The 26,293-nt window shown below is 35.1% G+C and overlaps 2 protein-coding genes across 5 annotated transcripts; one reads left to right on the top strand and one right to left on the bottom strand.

Annotated features, from left to right (window-relative positions):
* Window positions 1-1,026: 1,026 nt before the first annotated feature.
* LOC111409157 (alternative NAD(P)H-ubiquinone oxidoreductase C1, chloroplastic/mitochondrial-like) lies at window positions 1,027-7,708 on the top strand. 2 transcript variants are annotated; one of them, XR_002705450.1, is made up of 11 exons: window positions 1,027-1,141; window positions 1,244-1,434; window positions 2,653-2,748; window positions 4,140-4,206; window positions 4,307-4,490; window positions 5,003-5,096; window positions 5,209-5,421; window positions 5,587-5,991; window positions 6,122-6,198; window positions 6,570-6,666; window positions 7,375-7,514. XR_002705450.1 is itself a non-coding variant. In XM_023039128.1 (11 exons), the coding sequence occupies exons 1-11, from the start codon at window positions 1,093-1,095 to the stop codon at window positions 7,515-7,517; spliced, it is 1,623 nt and encodes a 540-aa protein (XP_022894896.1). In that variant the 5' UTR covers window positions 1,027-1,092; the 3' UTR covers window positions 7,518-7,708. The 2 variants fall into 2 exon arrangements, 1 of the variants encoding a protein (XP_022894896.1); XM_023039128.1 differs by having other exon boundaries at window positions 6,563-6,666; window positions 7,375-7,708.
* Window positions 7,709-8,513: 805 nt separating this feature from the next.
* On the bottom strand, window positions 8,514-14,549 carry LOC111409156 (filament-like plant protein 3). Of its 3 annotated transcripts, none has more exons than XM_023039126.1 (5): window positions 14,169-14,549; window positions 13,609-13,767; window positions 11,426-11,606; window positions 9,400-10,805; window positions 8,514-8,900 (listed from the first exon to the last, which is right to left on the bottom strand). In XM_023039126.1, the coding sequence occupies exons 2-5, from the start codon at window positions 13,720-13,722 to the stop codon at window positions 8,787-8,789; spliced, it is 1,815 nt and encodes a 604-aa protein (XP_022894894.1). In that variant the 5' UTR covers window positions 13,723-13,767; window positions 14,169-14,549; the 3' UTR covers window positions 8,514-8,786. The 3 variants fall into 3 exon arrangements, with proteins under 3 accessions (XP_022894894.1, XP_022894895.1, XP_022894893.1); XM_023039127.1 differs by having other exon boundaries at window positions 14,187-14,549; XM_023039125.1 differs by having other exon boundaries at window positions 13,609-14,549.
* Between the last annotated feature and the right edge of the window lie 11,744 nt (window positions 14,550-26,293).

Here is a 26,293-nt window from a genome sequence, read left to right as displayed (position 1 = left end):
CCTGTAGGGGTGTAATTTTCCCTTTTTTTTATTTCCTCGAGTCCACTACAACTGTAGACACATAGTAACTTTTAGGGAGAAGAGGATGGTGTGCATCCCCTGCAATTTCAGTTCTTCAAACTTGATAGACCGCTATGGATCCCCTATATTTAATTTTGCAGAATTGTTCCATGACAATGGGGATGAGCTCCATCGTCGACAGAGAAATAGTCCAAAACACCAAATAACATCTCTAAATGATTGCTCAATGAAAAATGAGGTACGGTGCAGAATAGCCAAGAGATTTGCCTAGACGCAACCAGAATGTGTAATAGCTCACCAATCGAACGTTCTTTGCGCCAAAGATGAACAGGGCCAAACCTCTCATCCTAGTTGTGTCAAGGAAGCGTGACCCACAAACCTCAACTTCGACAACACCGTGTCATCCCCTTGTAATCTTCACATGGAAAATGCAAGCCTCACTCCTCTGTTGGATCCACTATTATGTCATGCAAGAAAGGCGAACTTTAATGGGTGAGGACCATCAAGCGAGTCATTGTGCCTTTGGAAACCAATCTGTGTTTCAGAATAATAACACTATATGCGTATCATAAGAAAATATTTTCTATTTAAAAAAATAAAACGAAACTACCTTATAAACTCCTAAATATCCACACTAAATTATCAAAAAAGATATAAAGGAATCATCTCTACCAGGTAATTTAGTTTTGAGGAAAATCGTTATCATAGACTATATGTGCTAATTAATGGACGATTGAAAATAAGAATGCATTACAAAAATATCAAGGACTATACCAAAATGAATAAAGATTGAAGAGATTAAGTACAATTAAAAAATCTTTTGTGTGAGGCATTTAACACAGTTTCAGTCCATCAAGGACCGAGGCGCCCAAGAAACTATAGGTTGGAGACTTGAAATGCGAAATTAATTAGAACGAGGACCTATTTTCCATTTAATGAATAGGTTGGGGACTAGTGCTGCCATTTATCCGCGAAATTAACTTTTGAAGCTTAGCCAAACTCGCTTACTTGTCTTTCGTCAAGGACAATCCCAGTCACCGTCCGATCACCACGGCCCCAAAGGCAACCGGGATGGCTCACACAATTTCTCCTTCCGCGGCGACCCTAGCATATCTCCACCGTACCCCGCCGTCCTCTCATTTATCTCACTCTATACTATGCAATGAGCAACATATTTGAGTTGATTTAATTAACCATTCTTCTTGCTGTCTCGAATTTTTAGGTCGGAAATTTACACGGGGAAAGTTATTTCCGGGTCGCTCTTGTAAGAATTCATCGGGTTCATTGCTTCCTTCTGCTAGGCGTCGATTCTATTTTGTTGCTTCGGCCACAAATGAAAGGTACAGGGGCGTTATGGAAATTTCTGAAAGTGAAGCTCGGCCTCCCATTTATGCGTGGCCTGATCATAACAAGGTAACAGATTTTTGGCCTGTTTGTGCCTTTTTGTGTTCCTGCTCCATTTTATCTTTGCGAATAATAAAGTTATGAAATTTACAGTTCAAGAAAATGTTTCAGTTCAAGTACATAATGTACGAATTAGTGATTGATTTGAATCAGATTTCGGATCAATCTATATTGATTGACTGGCTCCATTATGTTGTTGCTGGCCTAAAGCAGTAGTTCATTTTTTTTGTACACAGTGGATTGATTATTTTTCTTGTTGGAAAGACGTGGACAGTCCTCAATGGTTTCTAGTATATAGTTGTAGACAATCAAGAAATTGAGTGCTCAATTAGAGAGTTTATGCACAAGGGAAATTTATCAAGGCTCAAGTAGACGGCATTCAAGCGTAAATGGGTTGCCCCCTTAGGTACAAAGAGTAGATGGCATTCAGCTGTTTGTAAAGCACTGAGATGTAGTTTAGGAAGATGACTGTTATATAGGTGAATCAGTTTTAAGTTCATCCACCTTTATTAAGGTTTATCAACCAATTTAGAGAATTAACTGCTTGATCAAACAAGTCTTTCCATATTTCAATATGTCATGCAGCATCGAAATCTGAGGCTCCATTTCAATCCTATAATGTAATGTGGAAAGAAAGATACAGTTTCGGTACACTTGTGGTGGTGTTACAAGGTGATATTAGAGACGGGGAGGCCATCATAGAATTAGATATATTTATTTTACTACCGATTCTTAAGGATGGCTTTTGTTGGTCTTGCTCCGAAGGGAGGACCTGCTAGAGCATAAGAAGCTTGCTTTATGGATAAGAAATCCTAATATTCTCTACTACAGTACTCGGTTTGTCATCTATAGCACGACAGTTCTTCCCGAGTGTATACTTTGATCAATCCCAGCTCAATAAGTTTGCGCCAATGCGAAGTTATTTTAAATGCAATAAGCAATACAAAATAATGCAGCTCATTTCATGGTCTATAATGAAAATAGAATTATTGGTCGCAGAGTATCATGTATGGACTTTTATCATATTTTCTTTTATGTTTGGTCTTTTTGTGATTCGAAAGAATCGTTGTATGCCCCCGAAGATAGATTATTACGAGCCATACTTGGTATTAAGGTATCTATTTCAAAAGAAACTTTGTATTATTAAACGACCTGGTGTTGAAGTAAGCTTTCCGCATAAACTTCTTTACCTTTTTGGTTTTGTAACAACAAATTTCATGTTCACAGAGACCAAGAATTTGCATACTAGGTGGCGGATTTGGAGGTCTGTACACTGCACTAAGATTGGAATCACTTGTTTGGCCTGATGACAAGAAACCCCAGGTAAATTGCGTTAAAGATGGTTTTATCGTTTATTATCTAAGTAAATCTTGGTCAACCATGCTGGTTCTCTTAATATGCTTATATTTAATGTATTTGTGAGTGTTATACATACATAATACAAATACACATTAAGGTAGAGTATATCTTCCTTTGATCTGCATTTACATTTTTTCCCTCAAATGAAGGAAGCTACTTTCTTGTTAAGGCAGTAAATTTGGTGTTGCCTTAGTTCTATGCACCACAAGAGCCATAAAAGCTTAGTAAAATACAACAGCTGAGCGCTATTGCAAGTTCATTCATCATGGGATCATCTTTATATGCTTCAAATGGTAGCTTATTGAACTTATGTCAGTTTTGCATGTCGTGATGTGACTAAAAGTAACCTTAATTTCTGCTGCCTGCATATCATAAGCTCAAAATACTTTCAGTGTTAAACTGTAATATTCTGTAGTACGTATTCTCACCAGTTTAATATTGAACATTTCCTGGACTAGACGACTTGTTTCCAATCTTCTGAGTTATTATTAAATGCTCTCTCATATTTTATCGAAACAACTTCTATTACCCTTAGAACCTATCCTGAAAGAGAATTCTATTTATGTTCTCTTAGTGATAACTCCGTCTCATAGGAAAAGATGTGGATAATACACGCTAATTCAAATATTTACTGTAAAAGTTGAAAAATTTGTGGCTGACGGTAGATATTAGGGATTCGAATGTTAATTTTAGGATATGGATGTAGTTTGTTCTTGATAATTATCTAGTTGTTGATAAGTTCTTTTTTCATGTTATTTCCACTTGATTAAATTGATATTTCTAATAACTTGCAAAATGATATTTTGTCCTCCCGTGTAATAGAACATTGGGTTCGTGCCTGCCTACATAATACACTTTGGGCTAGCAGCTGCAAGTCTAATTTTAACAGGTTCTCAGTTGACAAAAATATCGCGTAAGACGAGAATGTGTTTTTCCAATTTAATTGTAATTTGTAATTTCAAAGTTCAAAGCAGTTATATTGCACCAAGCATGCCAGCCCTCTTCTTGTCACCCACCCCTTGTGGGGGAGTGAGAGGTAAAGCAAACAAAGAAATTATTTTATTGGATTTCAATATTCCCAGTGATACAATGTACACGGTGAAATGGAAAAAAATGCTCAACATATTATCTGGAATAAAAATGAAAAAGGAACAACTAAATATTGGAAACGTTGGCGTTTCATTTTGACAACACCTTACTACTATAGCTTCTGAGTCGTGTGGAAATGGAAATTCAAATATTAACTACATGACTGACAGACAGATGTAATTGTGAATGATATTATTATTCACCCACATTTTTGACATCTTTGAAGTGTAACTTAGAAAATGCAGCTTTTATTGTTGATGAAACAGGTGGTTCTTGTTGACCAATCTGAGCACTTTGTATTTAAGCCATTGTTATATGAGCTCCTCTCTGGAGGTATGTTGTTAATTTGATTGGACAGGGAGACCATTCCTGTCCTTTTAATCAATATTTAATTCATTTTCTTCATGTATCACTGTATTTTTTTTAAGTGCAGAAGTAGATGAATGGGAAATAGCTCCGCGCTTCTCAGACTTGCTTGGAAACACCAGCGTGCAATTTTTCAGAGACAGGGTAAAATGCTTATATCCCTCGGACCATTTAGGAATGAATGGGGCTACAGTAACTGGGTCTGGAGGCGTGGTTCATTTGGAGAGTGGTCTCCTTATTGAATATGATTGGTATACCTTTATTCTGATTACTTGAGTTCATACTATTTCCTATGAACATGGATTTACATGTGAATTTTGATGAGAGAAACTTTCTATTCTTGTTTCAATCATTTTGTTCTGTTACCAGCCTAAGTTGTTGCTCTCAACATCCATCAAGGAAATTTAGGTAAATGCTTACTCAGATGTGGAACCCTTACGCCAAAGTAGAAAAGGGAATAGAGGATTAAAGAGAGCCCTATATGTCAAGCTTTTCACATTTGCATGTTAATAATGCTTCCATATTTTTAGGTGCATTTCACATTCTTTTGGTGCTTTTATTATGTTTTTGATACTTCTACACCGCAGATGTCCAGGGCAAAATAACGTCTTAACTTCTCATAACGTAAATGAAATTCTATGATGGCTAGAGGATTTGACTTTTGCTCCTCTAATATGTTTATCTTGATGAATATAAATAGAGCAGTTCTTGCACTCTGAAATGGTTTCCATTGATTTTTTACCCCTTTAACGTGGGCAGCCAGGTTGGTACTTGCACTTGGAGCTGAAGCAAAACTTGATCTTGTGCCAGGTGCCGTGGAATATGCATTACCATTTTCTACCCTTGAGGATGCTCATGTTAGTATTTGAACAGGGGACGCTCATATTATGTCAACATTACTTCTGGTAAATTTGAGCAGTAATGTCAATCATGATAACTGTCTCTATATGTTGATACCATGTAATGCAGAAAGTTAATGAGAAGCTAAGAGCATTGGAGCGTACGTACTTTGGCAAGGACTATCCAATTCGTGTTGCTGTTGTAGGATGTGGTTACTCTGGAGTTGAGTTGGCTGCCACAATATCAGAAAGACTGCAGGATGGGGGAGTTGTAAAGGCAATTAATGTTGGAAAAGAAATCTTGCCAAATGCTCCACCTGGCAACAGGGAATCTGCATTAAAAGTAAGACGTGATATTTATAATTACTCAATTTCAAATAAAATGTTGCTTTTATGCAACAATGGAACCTTCGTGACCAAGATTTAAGCTTTTGCTTCCATTTTGAGACAGATTTATTCTTCCTTGTTTTCCCGAGACACCTATCTGTTGCATCCTTTTTATTGGCAGGTTCTTTCGTCTCGGAATGTTCAACTATTACCAGGTTATGTTGTCCGTCGGATAAGAAAGGGTGGTGGGTTTGGAACTTCTCATGAGCTCACGAAAGTTGAAGCTCTTTATGATGCAACAGAAATTCGTACTCCTGAAAGTCTAGTACTGGAGCTGCAGCCTGCTGAAAGGGGTTTGCAAAGTCAAATTGTGGAAGTAGATTTAGTTTTATGGACTGTTGGGACTAAACCTCAACTTCCTCTATTAGAACATAATGATAATCCCAACATGCTTCCTCTTAATGTTAGGGGCCAAGTAGAAACAGATGAAACACTTCGTGTTAAGGGTCACCCGCGTGTATTTGCAGTCGGTGACTCTTGTGCTTTGAGAGGCAAGCATGGAAATTTGCTTCCAGCCACTGCACAGGTACCAATTAATATTTTATTATCAAGTGCATTTCTGAAGAGGAAGGAAGATTCCATCTATTCTGCTTAGTATGTTTACGGTAATTTCTCTAAGCTGGTTAATCCTGAGCTTCTGTTCGTTTTCTTCTCAGGTAGCATTACAGCAGGCAGATTTTGTTGGTTGGAATCTGTGGGCAGCAATAAATGGCAGGCCTCTGCTGCCATTTAGGTAAGATCTGGACTACAATGAAAGATTTTTGATCTTTTACATGGTCTTTATTTTTGTTAATAATATTTTTTTTTAGGGTTTGTGTGCTGTTAAGAAATACGAACTTAATTCTCTGCATAGAAATAAACACCTTTAGTACTTTATCACTGGAGAAATGGATAGGTGGAAAGGACAGAAGGTTGCATGTTCTCTAGAAAAAAAAAGCATGTATATAGTGAAAACATTTCGCTCTCCATTGAAAATCAATCAAAGCTCTCCCACTATGTACAACATTGATGACACAGGAAAAATTTGTTATAATGCCATATTTACCGCTGTGGGAAACATTTTGCACGTGTTCTTAAGCGGAGTTTAATTCCTGCAGGTTTCAGAATGTAGGTGAGATGATGACTCTTGGGAGGTATGATGGTGCTGTTTCACCAAGTTTCCTCGAGGGGATAACTTTGGAGGGTCCCATTGGCCATTCAGGTAGAGTGATCCTTGCCATATTCTATAGAAGAAATTGAAAACATTTGTCCCCTGCCAATTTTCCATTGAAGGCTCGTGAAGCTATGTTTTCAGAGTAAAATGGCTGAACACATTTAACAAGAAAAAGAAGAAAAACATAGCTTTAACAAGAAATGTCTAAAAGAGGGAAAGACCATACAAAGAGGAAAATATAAAACTGTATCCCGCCCTCCTCCCTCAAGGCCCACCCCTCCCCCTTTCCCCTTTGGCCCCGGCCAGTCATGCCCACTGTTTTTACTACACTGCACTACATCCCACCTCACCCCCTAGCCGTGCTTTCTTTTTCCCTTTCCTTTATCTTCACCTTTTGTTTCCCTTTTTCTGATTATCTAATTATATTCATATTTTTTCGTTTGAAGTATAATTATCTTTTGGACCAAATGCTATTTTGTCGGCAAATTGGATGGATAACCGTCCACTGGTGCTGAAAAAGTCGAGGAATCAAATTGTTCAGACTGAAGTGCATGTTTGGAAAATTAAGCTAGTTAAACATACTATTTCTGCACTTTCTGTAGGACCCACACCTACTATTCCACTTTTATACCCACCACATATAATCACACTCAAATTTGCTATAAAGGTTGAGAACCAACTCGCTACATAGGTTGAGGAGTAATATTGCTGTTTTTCCTATGATATTTCATTTGATTTTGTGATCCCATACTGCAGTTAGGAAATTTGCATGCTTAACAAGATTTCCAACAGACGAGCACCGGTTGAAAGTAGGGTTCAGTTGGCTAACAAAGTCTGCAGTAGAGACTGCTGCCTTTGTCCAAAATACCTTCACCAAGTACTTACAGAATTTGAGATGATGAAAATGTCAACTATGTTTATCATGTCCAAGTAGAAATAGAACTAGTTATAATGCCTTGAATTTTTTGACTTTTGTTTATTAGCAGATGCAAACAATCTTGTCGACAATGTCCTCACAAGATAAAGCAAGAAATCATTGCATGTTATGAATTTACTGTAAATGACAGCCTCTTGTCTTCCTTGTGTGGAATTCGTCCTTTACTAGAAAATAATCACAAACACTTTAGTGCTTTTATTCGATATGTCGCAATTTTCTTATGCCCATAAAGAAAAATTAAGTGATTATGATGCTATAAACCAGATAAAAGTAAGGTAAAATTGTTTTGTTTGTGAAAATAAAATTAGTGAATAAATATAAATGGCGTTGTGTAAAAAATTTACTCTTGGAATTTCTTCCAAATGCTCTTTAAAATAAGGAGCGTTATTAGAGAAGTGCTTGTATCCATTAAAAGACGTAAGAATAATTCTATTGGTACACCAAATTGTTAATTCCCTTTCACATGCATGTGGGACGCGTGAATAAAAAATTCAAAAATATGGTCCTCATTCCTTATTGTGAGTAGTTGGTTAGGGATTAGGTAAAAAAATTGGGTACATGTAATATGGTCCAAGATGTAATTAAAGTTTTCAAAGAAACAGTTCGGTTTTATGTCTGAATCGTACTTTCACTTATTTATAATTTCTCCATATGTCACAATGTGTGAATAAAAAATTAAAAGAATGATCCTAATATCAATATGGGGTGGTGGCGCAGTTGGCTAGCGCGTAGGTCTCATAGCTTCTTTGAGTCATCCTGAGGTCGAGAGTTCGAGCTTCTCTCACCCCATATATTTTTCAATTCATCATGAATGGTTTTTTTCACCCTATTTTTGGTATATTTAGGGAGCTTCACCAACCAACAATTGGAATATCTTTGAAGAGGATAAGTACCCCACATGGGTTTTGTCTAAATGATTGAGAACATAACACTGATATGTCCCATAAAAGGTAGGCTGTAGGCTAAAAGGCAAAACCAATAGCAAGAAATCTGAATATTTTGTACATACAAGAAAACTTGTGTTTTGCCTGCCAGGATTCTGAATTTCATTCTATTATCTCTTTTCTGGAATTTCAGAACAGAAATCAGAAGGTTTGACATCTGATCTAAACGCTCAATTCTTACTCCAACATAATCCATTAATAACAGCTGAAGCTTCGGAATATAATGCAATTTCAACGGGTCTGCACCAGCTATAAGATTGCTTTCAAAGGAGCTCTACTGACATCTATTAGTCTATCAGGAAATCATCCAATGTCGCAAGAGATTTTAGCTGCCAACTGAGAGAAGCAATTGTCTTTTGACACTCAGTGAATTTACTAGTAGCCACTGCCAATTCTTTATCCTGTAGAAACCAATTGCGATCAAGGGATCAGCGAGACAGAATCAGATAATGCAGAATTTTCACAACTTTTACCAAACTAAAGATATGATTAATGGAATAAGGAAAACACAGAAAATTACTTTCATGTAAGAATCCTTTGGTCTTGGAACAAAAAAGTTGACGTAAGTTCTTTAAGAGTCAACAATGATATAAGCTAAATTACACCTGACTGTTACAAGTTTGATGATTGAACTTTTAAAACAAATAAAACAATGTTAAGTACACATGATTGATAGCATGATTTGCTAAGCTAAAAAATTTACTTATAAGCAAGCAAGTTTTCAAATAAATAATTTTTTTTTACTGGTCAAAATTAGGAATATGTAAGTTGCTCATTTTGATGGTAAACTGTCAAATTACGGATGAATATATTTGAGGCCTTCTGTCAAATATAAGACCACTGCATTGCATATGCATAAACAAATATGAACTTAAACCAACAAAGTTAACAGCAACTAACCTGATTGATTCTGAACTCTTCAACGACAGCAGATCTCTGAAGCTGAGAATCCAGTTTCATCCTTGAAATCTCTTTTTCTAATGTCTGACACCTTGAAACAGATTCCCCGGAAACACTTTGTTCTTTTTGAACCTCTTCTTCTAACGTACCAATGCTCGAATACAAGGTTTCCAACTCAAGTTCCAGATCTTTGACTTGTAACTCAGCTTCTTGTTTCTTCATATTGCTAGTTTTAAGTTCGGACTCGACCCCACACACTTCCTCATTTGCAACTATTAACCGATTTTGAAGTTTGACCAGATTGACCTTGGCTTCTTCTAAATTCTTTTTTGATTTGGTGAGCTTTTCATTGGCAGCCTCGACTTGTAGCTCAGCCCCACTCTTTGCTTCATTTACCATAGCAAGCAGAGTTTCCAGGTCCACCATCTTCAACTTTGTCTCCTTTAGTTGAGCTTGCAACGTCTTAAGTTGTTTTTGGCATTCCACTAGAGCCATCCCCAAATTTATTTTCTCTGCTTCCACCTTCTCCAACTTTTCTTCGAGTTCAGCTGTCCAAGTAATCATGGTGTCCAGTTCAGCTTTTAAAGGTTGTTCCCCGCCCTGGGCTCCTGTTTCAGGGCAGCTTCCACACTGTGTCTCAGGTAAGGCTGCAAGCCTCTCCATTTCAAGAAAATCATCCATGAGATCAATCTCAACAGAAGAAACAACATGATTTCTTCCCAGAGGTCTTTCATTTTTAAATTGATCTCTCTGTGCCACTAAAACTCGAGATTCAGGGTGGCAAAACCTGCTGTTGACTGGTTTCAATCCTTTTATCTTGCAATTTTCAATAACCAATAGCGTATCTCCTCTATCAGCCTGACTATCTGCAAAAGATTCTACATGAACTGTTGACGAAGTAACAGAATAGAGATCATTTGCAGGTGATGCTTTGCGAGCCACTGCCTTTAGCCTGCAACACTCTGCCTCAAGCTTCGCTGTCCTTTTTATGCTGTCAAGATGCTGTTTACTAGCAGTTTCCGCAGCACAAGTGCTTAAATCCCTCTCACGAGTCATCCGTTTCAGTTCTTCGGCTTGGGAGTGGAGCTCGCACTTAAGGATTGTGTTCTCTTTCTCCATGGTTTCAAGCTTAACAACATCTGCCCTCGTACTTTGAAGCTGAGAATGGAGTTCGGCAAGTTGGTTTTCAAGTTCCGACTTTGTTGATTCCCATTCACAACTTCTCTGGGAAACACCATCATAAATCTTTTGTTCTTGCTCTTCTCTTGCCTGTCGAAGTTGTCTCAAACACTCCTTAAGGGCACCATCAAGCTGCTCAACACGTTCTTCAAGGACCGAGTTTTTCTGAGTTAAAGCCTCAGTTTGTTTCTTCAGAACTAACACTTCATTTTCAGCTCTCTCCCATCCTAGTATTTAAGTTCAAATGAATATCAAAATTAAATATAGACAAAGAATAGCCTCATCTGTAAAAATTGATGTGGTTTGATCTACATAAGGCCCTGAAATGCATCATGGTAGAGAAAATCTGGTATTCCAAATAGTTTGATTTTGTATAAAAGTAAAATTTCCCACTTGGTAAACATGTAAGAAAATACGCAGGAGAAGAAAAGGCAAATATGGAAATCTAAGAATAACATACCCAAGGGGAGAGAGTACAGTGTGAAAAACTACCCTCCCACCAATTAAGTAGCCCTTGTTTGTCTCCCTTGAAAACAAAACTCTTTATTCTCATACTCATTTCCACAAATTCACATAATAAAATATTTTGTAAACAAACCCCAAAGTTTTTTCCTACTTTTTAACTACACATTGTCAAAAAAGTCACTATTCTAAACATCATTTTTTCAAAATAATGGCCATCAAACAGGGGCTTAGTAATGTGTCCCTTTGAGGATGATAAAACTCATAAAATACAATTCTCACTTTATAGGATCACAAGTTGTTGAGAATAATTAGAAGATTTATTAACAAGTTGCCATCCATATATGGTTCGACATGCTCACACACACAGAGAGTGAGCTAATACCCGAGACAGCTTCCTCCGCAACTTTTTCATGCTGCTTTACCAAGTCCTCCTTGGCACGAATGTTTAGAAGAGCTTCTGATAATTTCTCGGATAAAGTCTTCACATTTTCAATAAGTTCTTCATCGCTGGATGCGGCTTTGGATGTGACTTCTGGTGAGTGAGTATTTTGATTTGATGAGGCCTTTTACAATACGAAAGATCATCGATTGTCAAAAATCCTCATCTCTTCTCCCAATTATCACTTTTTTTTATAACTTCTAAATTTTATTTTATTTTGGTACAAGTCTTTGAAGAGAGGGAGAGGAAGTTACAAAGTAAGACTATAAACCATACACCACACACCATGCATGATGGATGTGCAAACTAGCTTGCTCGTGTGCGTGTCTGCGTGCGTGCGTGCGTGCGTGCGTGTGTGCAGAGAGAGAGAGAGTAGATCAATTAATGTAATGAATTCATTTCATAATGACAAGCAATTAAGATAAAGCCATATTAATAGTTCAACAACGATATTTTCAAGTAAAATTAGCTATAAATACAGATAAGTTACTCCAAAAATTTTCACTCTTTTTTATTCGCTGCTTTGTATGGCATTATTTCACCAATCATTCAAGGTGGAACTGGTAACTTACTTATTTCAACTTGCTGTTCTAATTCAGTTTCTATCTCAAACAGCGTTGAGTGGACATTCCAAGAAATTCCACCATTCAGATCATTGGAGGCTTATGCACATGACTACTAAAAAAGCCTTTTCATTAAGTCTTCACAGCAAGAACCAAAATAATTAGAGGAAAATAGACACGCTATTAAATTTCTATTTTAGAATCACTAAGTTGATGACAACTAGCGAGTTGAATAATGGAGCCAGGTTATGAAGTTTCGTTTCTATTTGACAGAAAAAAACCCTTTTGAGTTCATACATTGTTTCAGACACAGACACATATCCCTCACATTATGGTGAAAAAGTTCAAAACCTCACAGTGTTAATAATTGAAGGCAGATGTCAATGGTGGTAGCTGGACAGGATGCTTTCCAGAGAAATAAAGCAAGAGGCTGTCTGCAGTGGTCCAACTACAGTAAATATCTAAACAAAGTGGTCCATTTTATCCATTGATAAGCCACTAAGTATGTAAGTAGAATGCCTGTCATCAATCCAGATAAAATGACTTTCTACGGCAAACAAGACTCACGAGCTTAAAAATATATCATTCTGAATTCCAATTAAGAATGCAACACTAATGGGCATGTTTGGTAAGATAGATTAAGGGAGAAATAAAAAGAAGCTAAAATCTCGTCCTTTGTTGTATCCAATCTGTGCTCTCGGGCATCAAACAAATTTCATTTAGTCAAGCCTTCTTGAGAGTCATTGGCCAAAGCCCTCCCACTTCTTTTAGAAACAGCCATAGCCATCTATTTTATTTAATATATATATAAATGATAAATCCGCATCTTGTTACAAGATCAATTTCCAGAATTCTTATTTATTGATATTCTTCTGGCTCCCAAGAGAATAGGGAACATGCAAAAACTTGTTGCTTCATGTTCTCAAAAATTTGAAAAAACACACTTTAGACAATTTTTCAGTCAATTAAGTTTCTCATGGTCCGATTACTCAGGTAAAGCTCGGATACCTGAGTAACCAAAAAAAAAAAAATATATATATATATATATATATAGGCTTTGAGTTCCTATTACCGCCGGGGCGGTGTCCTCCCATGACTTTGGAATGCCGGGCAGGGGAAGCCCCATGAGGTTGGTAACAGTATACCCTCGTCAGAAGTTCTATTAGCTGAGATTGCCTAACATTTCGAAATGACAAAGTTGAGAAAGACCGTCCATGTCTATTACCCATGATTCAAAATTTCCTTGCCAAGCTACATGCCCAAGAAACTGCAAGCCTTAACTATACCTTCTCCTTTAAATTCCTTGAGAAGGGAATGTTGCCAGTTAAAACAATGACCAAAGATGAAGAGAATACAGAAGATAACCCTCAGAAAACATAAACTTGCATATATAAATTGGAAAGGTGTGCTCAATCTGAGTATTCAATTAAGTATACATTATTCAACTTAGTAAAAAGTAACATATATGTTGAACAAATTGGCCAAAATTCAGAAATTAAGACAGTCAAAAATCAGGAGGCAAATAATGGAAGTATTTACAAGATAAAGCTGAAACAAGCAAACCTGATCATCAAAAAATCTTTCTGAATGTGATGATATTGATCCTGAGCTTTCTGTTTCACCATTGGGACTTTTCTCAGACGACTTCCGGTGCCAAAGCCAACTCCTCCGGTCCATCTAATGGACACATCAATAATCATGCATTTCTTACACTCACTTCATCTGTATATTCAACCTCAGTTCAGCAATTACAAATAAATCAATAACAATGGATTTTTGGGAATGCACAAAAGCCTAAACACATAATCCTAACTCATCATAGTTTTGAACAACCCATCTAATATGCTAACATGTCAACATGTAAATCAAACCCAAATATAAAATCATGACAAAAACCCAAATTCAAATCAAACTTCTAGAAAAAAGGTTCCAAAAATTATTATTATTTTTTCTCAACAAGATCAACTATCAATTTAAGACAATGAGAAGGGGAGAATCTATGGTAAAACATCAATCTTTGCTTAGAATTCAATCCTCTGCCAACCAATTCTCAATAAACAGTTGGAACTTTTTTAAGCCCCCAAATGAAAGCGAATTCATTTCGGAAAGGAGAAACTACGTACAACTAATCTGATGGGCACCTTTGAATTCCCCATAACTATGAGACAGAGAGAGGGAGAGAAAAAGAGGAGTCCACATTTTCTCCGTGAAATTTTTAGAATTATACACTCTAATTAATAAAAGGTGAAAAATATCTCAAAAAAAGCCTAAAATGTAACCATGACCTACTTGTGCTATATCTTCCAAAACCCACCAAAAAAAATAAAAAAATGCAACTATAAAAAAACCATAATTCTTCTCTCTTTCACATGCATGTTTTGTCGTGCTTAAGCCGTCACCAATACCACCGAAGATCTTACAGCGGTAAAAATCTGTGTCAGCAGAATAGTAGACAACAGAAGGAATAGAAGCAGAGGAATAGTAAGAAGACCAGTTCAAATTCTTATAAATTTATATATACAATTTTTTTTATTATTATTTTTTTTTTGACAGGAAACCGCAAATGCTACTTCGAGTATGCTCTAGGTGAACTCTGGGGCTGATAGAATAGCTTGCAAATCACACCAACAAAGTAAATTGCACCATCCTTAACAAGTAGTGTAGTGCAATAGTCCTATGACATTATAATATAGAGTAATCATCTTCATTCATCTTTCGGCGTCTAGTGAAGACAAAGACAGACACAAAACATTGGTTCAATTATTTTACGGGGCTTGTTCAATAATCTATATGCGGTAGATTTGCAAAGAAAAGTTCCATAAAAGGTATGCTAAATCATAAAAGTGTCAAAAAATTAATTAAACCTCTTCACCCTTACTTAGAATCTGCTGGTACGAGTTTGATGACATGAATCAGTGCGGGATACAATTAATTAATATCGTATTAGAAGGATGAAAACCACAACATCCTACATTTTTTGCTGGTCGGCTCATATGTTGGCAAGGAAATTAAGTACTCGACCTCTCACTTGCGGTTTATTACCAGATTTGCTTATGTGAAAGGGACAATCGATTTCAATTCAAGGGTTGAAACCCTAATATTGAGGGTCCCCACGGTCCCACCTCTAGAATTTTGTGAAAGAGGTAAATCGCGGGATGTATCCCAACAGATCAGGGAACAAGAGATGTTTGTATATTGCGCCTACAAGGAGTTTAATTTCATGTTTCAAGAATCGAACTCCCACACTGCAGCTGCCAACAAGGCGTGAAATAACCTCATTTTTGTCATTTGCACCACTGAACTATGCCCCGAGAGGCCAATCGATTTCAATTCTATATTATAGAATAAGGCTAGTAGTGTTTTGCACGTCTCTTATTTTAAATGGGGCAATTAAACGATTTTTAATAATGAGTTTTTAGTCAATTTTGAGTGACTTTTTTTAAGTGGATCCAATGTCCAATTTATGGCATTTATTAGGTGGTATTTAATCATTTTCACGGTCCCTCAAAAAACCCTTTTTCGAGAGGAGTTCAGAACGATAAAATATAATAAGTTAAACAAAATTATCCACGTTAAAAACTTTCGACGGCTCTTTGAATACGTGGGAATGAATAACCGAGGTAAAAGAATATGTTATTTCTCATTTTCAGTCTAGAATTAATGAAAGAATGTCTATAAGGAGGCTATTGGTTCTGAATTATATCATTTCAAAAGCACAGGCTTCCTCAAATGAACCCACATTTTTTTTTTCTTTTCGATTTTTCCATTACAAAAGGTGTTTTCGTAACAAAAAAACATGCTACTTCAGAATAGAATCCGCTTCCTTAATCTGTAAATTGTGTACAACTCTTCTAAGTACACCCTAGGCTAGTCACAACCTTGCAAAGGGTGCATTGGGTGACATGGACCTAGGGGTGTGACTAGCCCTATTTGGAAACTAGAAGAGTAATAGACCATTGCAATACGGTATGATCTATACCGAGATTTTGAAATTACACTGTAACAATCTAGGTTGATCTGTGTCAAAAGATGTTATAATTTAGAAAAGACACTAAAAATCCAATTAATAGGAACCGCTCATTTGATTCAAGCATTCCGAAACAATTGATTTATAAACCCTTATCTCTCTTCAATGTTGTCCGAATAATTTTTTGAGCTTTCAAGTTTGTTGTACTATGGTCGAAAATAGTGTAACCAAATTAGGTTCACCCTACAAGTTTAATATTGTGTTATGTTAATCTTGGAATGATATATTGAGCTACAGGGGTCCATATATCTTGTCAAGCACTAGTTTACGAAAGAGTTTTACATTCAAACATCTTGCTTTATTATTTTATACTTCAATATGCATTTCTCAGTTTTTAACCATAATATCATTATTTAATACTATGTTTCTACGATCCAATTGATTTGACAAAAGTCATGTTTGAGCCACATTTTTTTAAAAAAAATACATTCTTAAACAATGATTTGATATCATTTCAACCACACATTCTTCAATAAAATAATATTACACGCAAATTCAAAACTTTTCTTTATTTTTTAATCACACATTTCTCATCAATACACTATTCAAAAATGCATTTTAAGGAAAATAATATGGCTCAAACAAGGGCTTATAGTGTATTGTCAGTCCAAGGTCTGATTTTTTAAAATGTGGACCTATTAAAAGTTTGAATCCAACTCCACGAAATGTGTGAATAAAAAATAATAATATTTTCGAAATTTTAATTGAAATTAATGTTTCAGTGGAAATTACAAGTTAAATATTAGTCACTGCTTGAATTCAATGTGGAATTATCTTATATTCTCTTACTCCAGTGTGAAAAGATTGTTAAGAAATAAAGAATCTTAGGATCGTTTGATTAGTGTTTCACTTTTCAATTTTTGAGAAGATTTTCAGTTTTTTGTTTTGACGATCTATTTTAAAATTGTTAAAGAATTTTATTTTGTTTTATTTTATTTATTATTATTATTTATTTATTTTTAGAATTTATGTAAATTTTAATGTTTTGTCCAAGTATGCAAGAAAAGTTACGTGGATGTGAGAGCAGCCGGATCTACTGACTATGTAAACCATACAAAAATCGAGGTCAACAAGATTTACTTGTTCGCGAGTACTGCCAGAGCTGATCAAGTAACTTCCAGTAGCAGCAGCAGCAATAGGGAGAGGAACTCATCGTATGATCAGCCAATTTGTAGTCACACAGGATTCTCATACTTGTCAATGAAGTCACAAAAAGAAGAGCATCTCCTATAAAGATTCAGAAATCAGCTTGAAGGATAAACCAACGGGAACAAAGTGGAAAGTGGTAAGAGAATGAAATTTAGACTAGCGACAAACCTTGAGATCTCGAGGGTCTTGGACCAACTTTAAATATGAAGCCTATAAATATTTGAAATATATATACAATAACAAAAAATAATATTTTTTTATTAAATAAAAATATTCAAGCAATCCACATTCCAAATTTTGTGACTAACTTATGATAATGAATTTCCTTTCTTTCACACGTCGAATTTGATCCTTCAAAACTAGATCAAGAAACTTATTCATAACTCATACTTGAGATTGAATTAACTTTTCATCTCTCTTTCTTTTTATCTTTTTATGAACAAACAAATACATTCTATTAGACATATTAAAGTAATCAACAATTCAAAATCAATGAAGGATCAAACTTTAAGTAAATTGAATAACAATGGAACCTGGTCAGAAATTTTGCCCTCGTTTGATCCCCATTTTTTTTTTAAAAAATGAATTTTTAAATAGTGTTTTGATCCCATTTCAACCATACATTCTTCAATAAAATAATATTACATTCAAATTCAAAAATTTTCCTTATTTTTTAACCATACATTTTATATCAATACATTATTCAAAAATTCATTTTTTTTTGACAAAAATGAGGCTCAAACAAGGGCTTCATTCAGATAGACAAAAATTTGTTTCAACTATAAAACAATAATAAGAATTTATTAAGAAAATATTATTCAAAAAAAAAAAATTATAGACCAACGAGATAACAAAGAAAAAAGGGATGCCTACATGCCCCCATGGCACATCTTCAAGTGGTAAAAGGGGAGGATAGAGAAATCCAACTTTGCTTTAGGCTGCTGCGTCAAGGGTTCGAATCCTGAAATATGAATTTAGCTCCTGGATAAGTGCAAGTGTACAAGCAACCTTCCACCCTGTACCCTTGGAGGCATAATCTGCGATTTACCTCCCTCGCGATGCTCCAAGGCAGGAACGATGGGGGACCCTTAAGGTTGGGGTTCAATATTTTTTATTTTTTATTTTTAAAAGTGATGCGTACATGAATAAGGTCATTAAAATTTTTTATTTACATGGGACACGTGTCAAATTTGATTGGACAAAAAAAAGAGACAGCTGCACCTATCAAAATCTTTGTCTACTAACCTTGTCCAAGCAGCATTATACTAAGAAAAATACCATTAATTAAATACACTGGCGGACCCACATGGGGTCATGTGGGGTCAAATGACCCCACAGTTTTCTGGAATTTTTTTTTTTTTTAAGAAAATTTAATATATGATCTTTAAACATTATAATTCGTCTTGGTTGAAAGGCACTTTTACGTGTGTAAGATCTATTCATTTTTCTTCAACCAACTAAATAGCTTTGCATACTTATAGTTAATTAGAATCTATTTGTCCCCCATTAAAATTACAATTTATTTTTCTCACTATTCCTATCAATTACACATTTTTTAATAAAATAATATTACATGTAATTCAAAATCTTTTTATTCCTTTACAACAAAACATTTAAAAAAAATACTATTTCAAAATACATTTTTGCCAAATTCTCATTATAGTAAGGGCCAAACAAGGGCTTAATTGCAGAAAGGAAGATAAAAACATCAAGTACCCATCTTGAGACTAGTTTGGAAAACTATATATATAGGATTGATATTCTAAATACTAAGTTAAGCACCAATGCCATAAAAGCAAAAATATCATACACATCAATATTAATGTCAAAGACTGTAAGTGTAAGTTAGAGAATTCACAGAAGGTTGAACATGGTGACGAGGAATTAAGGATGACTAAACAAGCACGGATAATTAAATAAAGATTGCAAGGTCAAAAAAAATGCAGAGTTGGCCTAAAAACGAAAAAAATGAAAAAAGAAAAATCATGAACATATTAAAATTCTTTTTACGCTTTGAAGAATATAAAAAAAAATTGAAATTTTTTCTTTATTATTTATAAATATAGCCCCCGTTTGAACCACATTATTGTAAAAATGAGAATGAAAAATATGATAAAAAGTCATATATGATGGTTTGATATGATGGATAATGATTATATTTTTTATTTTAATGAGAAAATAATGGGGTTCAAACGGAGTCATAATATATATTATATTTTTTTTATGTGGCCCTCGTTAAGATGTGGTTTTAGGCGATCTCATACCTAACGTATAGTCAGGGATGGACCCATCCGTTTTGAGTTGTGGGGTCAAAAATTAGAGTTACAGTGCCCCCATGAATAATCGCGGGGTTGACACAATACACACACATGAGGTCGGGATTATTTTATTCATGGGACCTCGCTGTGCATGTGAGGGTGCGATCACTTGCGAGTTCATCCTCGCAGGTTGTGCTTAGCTCCAAAAATTAATGTGTTTTTTTAAAACAATATAATATTTATAAAAATAAGTTAATACATATTTTGACATCTTGAAAGTGTCTTATAATTCTATCATTACTAATATTGTTAAATGAATTTTGTTACATGTATATTTTTGTTTATCATGTCATTTATAGATGTTGAGCTAACGACGAGTAAATCAAATTGGATGTAAGAAGTAAATGAAATTTAAGTTTAACAAAAAAATAATTTGAAAGTAATTCAAATCACATTTAATCCGTAACGATTTTAAAATTTTTGACATCATATTTAATGTAAAATTTTCTAATAAAATGATGTAAATTATATTCGAAAATTTATCGTGAAAAAATTATAAACGTTAATGAAATAATTGATTTTTTTTAAAAAGACAAGTTAAACGCTTCTTTTAATACGTACGTTTGACGCATATATTAACTATTTTCGATATCTGTTTGGACCATTCGATATAACTACGATGTAGTTTTCATAACAAATTTCTAGATGATGCAAGCGATTTGTAGATTTGGATAGTGTACGATCATTGTCAAATTTTAAAAGTTAGCATATTATCAAAATTTTCGAAATACTAATTTGGAACAGCCTACTTTAATACATCGTATCTTTTGCTATGATCGATGATTTCGCACATCATTAAAAAACGAAAAACTAGGCCATGAACGCTTAGAAATAATATTAAAAATGTAATATTTCGATTTCATTTGATATGTATTAAAGTAGATCGAAAACGGTTTAAAACAACCATTTTTGGAGAAAAAACCCCAAAATTTTGTGGGGTCATCTGACCCCGCATGACCCCATGTGGGTCCGCCCCTGCATATAGTCAAGATCAACACTAACTAACGATTGTCTTGTATTACGACTACCACTATCGCCATCATGATGATGGCAATGATGATCATGTTACATATCAAAAAGATCGGCCACAACAATCCTCTACAGAAGAAAAGGTGAGGCTTATGGGGAAATTGCTGTTGGAAAGCTTAGGAAGTCTTTGATTCGTGACGGATCCTGTAAAAATCTACGTAAATAGTTTCATGGCTTATGGAGATGGAGGGCCTACTTAGTCATGTCCGGTATTCAAAAAATGCCAAAACCAGCAAGTGATAGCATTGCACAGTCGGTGAAGGACAGCATTGAGGAAGAAGCCTTCTAAGAAATTCCATTGGTGGCAACTGCTGAGTGCACGAGAAGCTTGAATTGCATAAAAAGAAAATTTGTTTGTGTTGGAATTAATTGAATTTAATTGGGTTTAAAACAGTAAATGTAATATTTAATGATGTGGACCATTGCAGTTAATTTTGGTGAATTGGAAAAGTCTCCAATATAGGCCCATATGTTGATAAGCCCATTTTAAGTGTTTTATATATGAAAAGGAATTTCACATCGAAAGTTTACAAGAAAATAATCTTTTTTATATAGTGGGTTGTATAAATAATATATAATTTAATAAGTTACCTACCACTTGGTTAACTTTAGCTAGCCAAAGGCTAGTCACCACTAGAGTGGTTGCACCACTCGTGCCGCTCCTCAGACCCGGCATGCGCACGTCGCAAAGTACGCATTGGGCGCTTTAGAGGCGCACTTGGCACGTACGCATTGCCGCGAGGAGTTGGGGAGCTTTATAGTTTTTCGAAATGGACTCATGGTTCGATGATGTGGCAGCGCAAGGCTCGGTGAGTTGGCATTCTAGGTTGCGCACGCATGGTAGGACGCGTCTCTTCGTCCTACGTGGCGGTTAGATGTACGCGTGGCATCCGCATGGCTGTGACTGTTCAGAAATTGGTGAATAGACATGATGGATAGACACTTCACTTCATGGTTCAATCTGGATCGTCAGATCATGAAAATAGTACGATCCAATGGCTAATACGAATCAGACCAAGTGGTGCACCAGTTCCTGAAATATCAAACACCTGTTCCATGAGACATTTCAATCTCTATAAATAGAGGCCCTTAGATTCGTTTTTTGGACACACCAAATCAATTACGAATTCAATTGATTTCTAAATTCTTCTCTCTCCATATTCTGCTCTAAGAATTCTCTTATATTTTCGTGGTTATTCCGTTCGAGTACAATCATTCATTGGTTCGACCGACAAGGCTGGTATTGTGCAGTATCGACTTTGGAAGGAGTGTTGTCTCTTGGGAGACGTCTATAATCCCGTTTGCACTTCATTGGGGGGCGAAATCTGTCTTAAGGAGATTTGTTTTGGTATACCACGCTTCATCTACTATTTTCTATTTTTCTGCTTACTTTTTTTCTTTTGATTGCGTTAGTCGAATTTTCGACAACAGTTTGAGAGTACTTCCAAAGATAAAATGGAGTTAATTGTTCCAATTGTCACTGAACTTAGGTTCATGCTTTTGACTAGTCACTGAAATTTAAAATATCTAGTTTTGATCACTAAACTTAGATCAATGTCTTCGATTGCTCGCTGAACTTAGGTCCATGTCTTAGATTACTTACCGATGTTTAAAATGTTGCTGAATTTTGAAATATGCCGTACATTATTCACTAGCATAATTGTTAAACTTTCAAAAAATATCGAATTTACAGTGAGTAATGTACAATATTTTCAAAATTTAGTGAGTAATGTATACTATTTTTCAAAGTTCAATGGCCAAAAATCGACATTTTAAACTTTAGTAAGCAATTGAAAACATAGACCTAAGTTCAGTGACCAAAATTCGACATTTTTCAGTGACCAATCAAAGATATCGACCTAAATTCAGTGACCATTGGAACAATTAACTCGATAAAATGAGTTAAGACTTTTTTATTTTTCGACCTTGTAAGTTTTCTCGATGTAAAAAGAAAGTTAAAACCTTTCATAGCACGTGACCAGCACGACCCTCTCCAATTCCCCTAACATTACATTATTCCCATTTTAATGAAATTTATTTAACATATTCACTTTCTTAGGGACTCATTTGTCTAAATAAATTGAATAAGACCCATGCCATAATAATTTATTATTGGGTAATTGGCACAAAACGTCCATACCTTTCAAGTGGATTGTGGAAAACGTCTATACTTTTCATTTTTTGGCATCTTTGACCTTACCTTTAACATTTCTTTGCGCTGAACATCATTTTTACCTATTTTTAACATAAAATGACCAATATACCCTGCTATTTATAAAAAATATATATAAATAATAAATTGCAACTATAGTCCCAAACTTTTAAAAAGTGCAAATATTGAAGGAAAGTAATTCTGTAGTTCATCAACGTTTTCTCCTTTTTTCCTCCTACCATAACAAGATCTTGTAAGTCAAAATTACTTAAGAACTCACAAAAAATTGCTAAAAATAATGAAATTACTTAAGAACTCACAAGAAATTGCTAGAACAATGAAATTAGCCTTGCTTGATACAGAACCAGAAGATGATTCAAGAAAATTTCAAACTTCTCTTTAATGGAAAATCTGAAATTGACCTTTTCCTTTTCTCTGATTTTGCTCATCATTTCTCTCCTTCCTACATTACTCTCCACAGGTAGTGATAATTCCAAGAATCCACTCCAGGATAATCAATTCAATCATTAATTTGTTGTCTACTTATGTCAAATGTAGAGTCTGTTTGGAAGTGATTTTGAGAATTGATTTTTTGATCGTTAGGAGAAAAGTAGATCCACCTGTAAGAGAAAAAGTCAGATATGACGACTGTAATAGTAAAATAACGGTCAAAAAATTAATTTTTTTGGTGAAAAAATCACTTCCAAACACGCTTGTAGTTAGTTTTTTGTATTTTCTATATGTAGGGAGTAAGGTACAACAGGATAAAGATGAGACTTATGTGGGTGTGAACATAGGCACTGATGTGTCTAATTTGTTTCTTACCTGCAGATTTTGGTAGCTTTTTTGCAATTACAAACTTACAGAAGATGGCGGGTGAGGTGGAGGTCGTAGTGGGGTGGGAGGTGGTGGGTAAGATGGAGGCTAGCAGGGGGTGGGGGTGAGATGTGGGAAGAAGTTGAATTTATTATTTTGGGTTTGGGGTTGATTTGCACTTTTTTAAAGTTTATGCCTGTAATTGTAATTTGTTATTTATTTTTCTTTTCTTTTTATTATTGTTTTATTTAAATTGGAGGGTACACTGATCATTTTACGGTAAAAATGGGTGAAAAAGACATTCAACACAAAGAAAGGTAAAAGATAGGAATAAAAATGTTAAAAAATAAAAAGTAAGGACGTTTTGTGTCAATTACTTTTTATTATTCGAGTTTAGACCGTTGGGTCTAATTTCCACAGTAAACGAAAATTTTGTTTTTGTCCTTATTTATTTGTAAGGCCAAATTTCGTTACCGTTGGGAGCCTCTTGGAGCTGTCTGCTGCCCGTCTTCTTAACCCCACGACTTCTCTCTCTCACGCGCGCGCACACACAGAAAACACGCATAGGAGCAGATTGCCCGAAGATTATTGGAGAGGATGATAATGGGAAGTACTGAAAGTAATAAAATGGAGTTTGACTTTGCCTCGACTGCTCACGATGATGTTCTTCTTCCAATGTCTTCTACTTCTTCATCTTTAATCAGAGACGTCTCCTACAGGTTCTCTCTCTCGCTACAAATCAATATTTTGGATTTTAGGTTATGAAATTGTATAGTAAAAAGGCATTGCATACATTCACACGGTCTGATGTCTGCTGCCTGCTTGGCTTCTTGTATCTTTTATCTGATGTAAGACGACCAAACTTGTTTAAAGCTGTTTGTTCATATTCGGGATTTAGAAAATGTTTTGCAATCTAAAATTGGAACTGAATTTTACCCAATTTCGGTTCCTTAATGCCGAACCCAGATGTGGAATCCACTGTTGATTTGTTACTTCTGTATTGATGACTAATAACAATTTAATCTTCACTGTAGAATTTTCGAGTGCTTTCAAAATTGGGCATAATTTTTCTTTCCCTAAAAAATCACAGTTAAAGGAAGAAATTAAATAATTTAAATCTAAATATTGCTTAATTACTATGAACAGCAAATTGTGCTGCTGTGAAATATCAATTGATATAGCTCCTGTTCTAAAGTCAGTAAAGACCGTTGTATTTAACAAGGAGTTCTAAACTGTGAATTGATTAATAGCATATGTAATCTTGTTTCTTGAGAGGTAGAAAATGGTGCCGCTACGTGGTATCTGGGTTACATTCTGTGAGCTTGAATGATCTAGTAAAGAGGTTTAGATCCACTCATCACATAAATTTATGGTGAAGAAAGGGAAATTTAGACAGCAACAATACAAAATAACCTCTGTAAATTAACAACTTCCGTTATAGAATTAAATTTCCCGATCCCAACTTGGATTAATGGGATAAATAAATTCTCTATAAATCAATTACCTCTATTATATATAGAAAATTTTCCCAGTTCCAAACTTATTAATTTATAGAGGTTATACTCTACTTCTTTTTTGCATTTTTCACATTGATTCCCCTTTGAAGAAGTCAAATGTGGTTGTTAAAGATCTAGTTGCGTTGAATTTTCCAGTATCTCTATGAGCCGAACAGGATTCGGAAAACAATTCATGTAGGGAACCCCCAATATATTAGGAACAAGGCTTTTGGTTGTTTTCCCTTTGAAGAAATGCTGCATGAATGGAATCTTACCTAAATGCTCAAAATGAGCTAGGTATAACTAGATAGACAGAGTGAGAAATGAATGATAAGCTTGAAATTAGAGACAGTTGTTTAGATGCATTTTCTTTTCTTATGTTTGAGAATTTTATCCAACAATTAACCTTAAAACTGAGTAGATGATGGAGAGGGACATTGAAACTTGCATTCTTCTTAGCACCATGGATATTATACTCAAAAACTCAATGCTAGACTTGGAAATCCCATGCTAATTTTGAGCTATAGGAATGCTGAAGTTTGTATCACCATGGATATTATACTCAAAAACTCAATACTAGACTTGTAAATCCCATGTCAATATCAGGTTATGCCCCCGTTTGGCCCCCATTTTGTAGAAATGAAAATAGGTGAAATAATATTTTTTTTTGAAATATAAGTGGTTAAAAAAGAAGGAAAAGTTTTCAATTTATATGTAATATTATTTTATGGAAGATTGTGTGGTTGAAAATAGGAGGGAGAAAAGTAGAATGTAATGGAATGAATATTAATGATGCCCAGACGGGGGAATCTCCCTCTGCTATAACATGTCCTATTGGGATAGCTGCCTTTTGTTGAGGAGGCCAAATGAGTGGTCCATCCGTAATTTATCTTCAATTGGCATCACCTCCACTATTTTGTGTACATTTCCATAAATCCATCTTAACATCCTTATTTTTGCTAGGTTCGTGTTATAGACTTGCTGTAAATTTCTAACCAAGAGGGTGTCATTTGTACAGACAAAATCATGGGATGAGAAGCTGATTTTTTCACTTCACATCAACAGGTTTTTGGGTGTGGAAACTGCCTAAAATCTTGATAACAGGATATAGATGTGTTATTTTGTACATTTTACTTAATTTTCTTTTCTATTCTCTGTTTATCCTATATATTGCCCTATTTTTTTTTTGGCTTCAAATCTAAAACTTAATATTTTGGATCTGTCTGATGGGGATGAAGTAGATGCGGTGGATTGCATTATT

This window comes from Olea europaea, chromosome 14 (assembly GCF_002742605.1).
Source record: "Olea europaea var. sylvestris chromosome 14, O_europaea_v1, whole genome shotgun sequence".
NCBI classification, from domain to species: domain Eukaryota; kingdom Viridiplantae; phylum Streptophyta; class Magnoliopsida; order Lamiales; family Oleaceae; genus Olea; species Olea europaea.
This window is presented reverse-complemented; position numbering and strand designations above follow the sequence as displayed.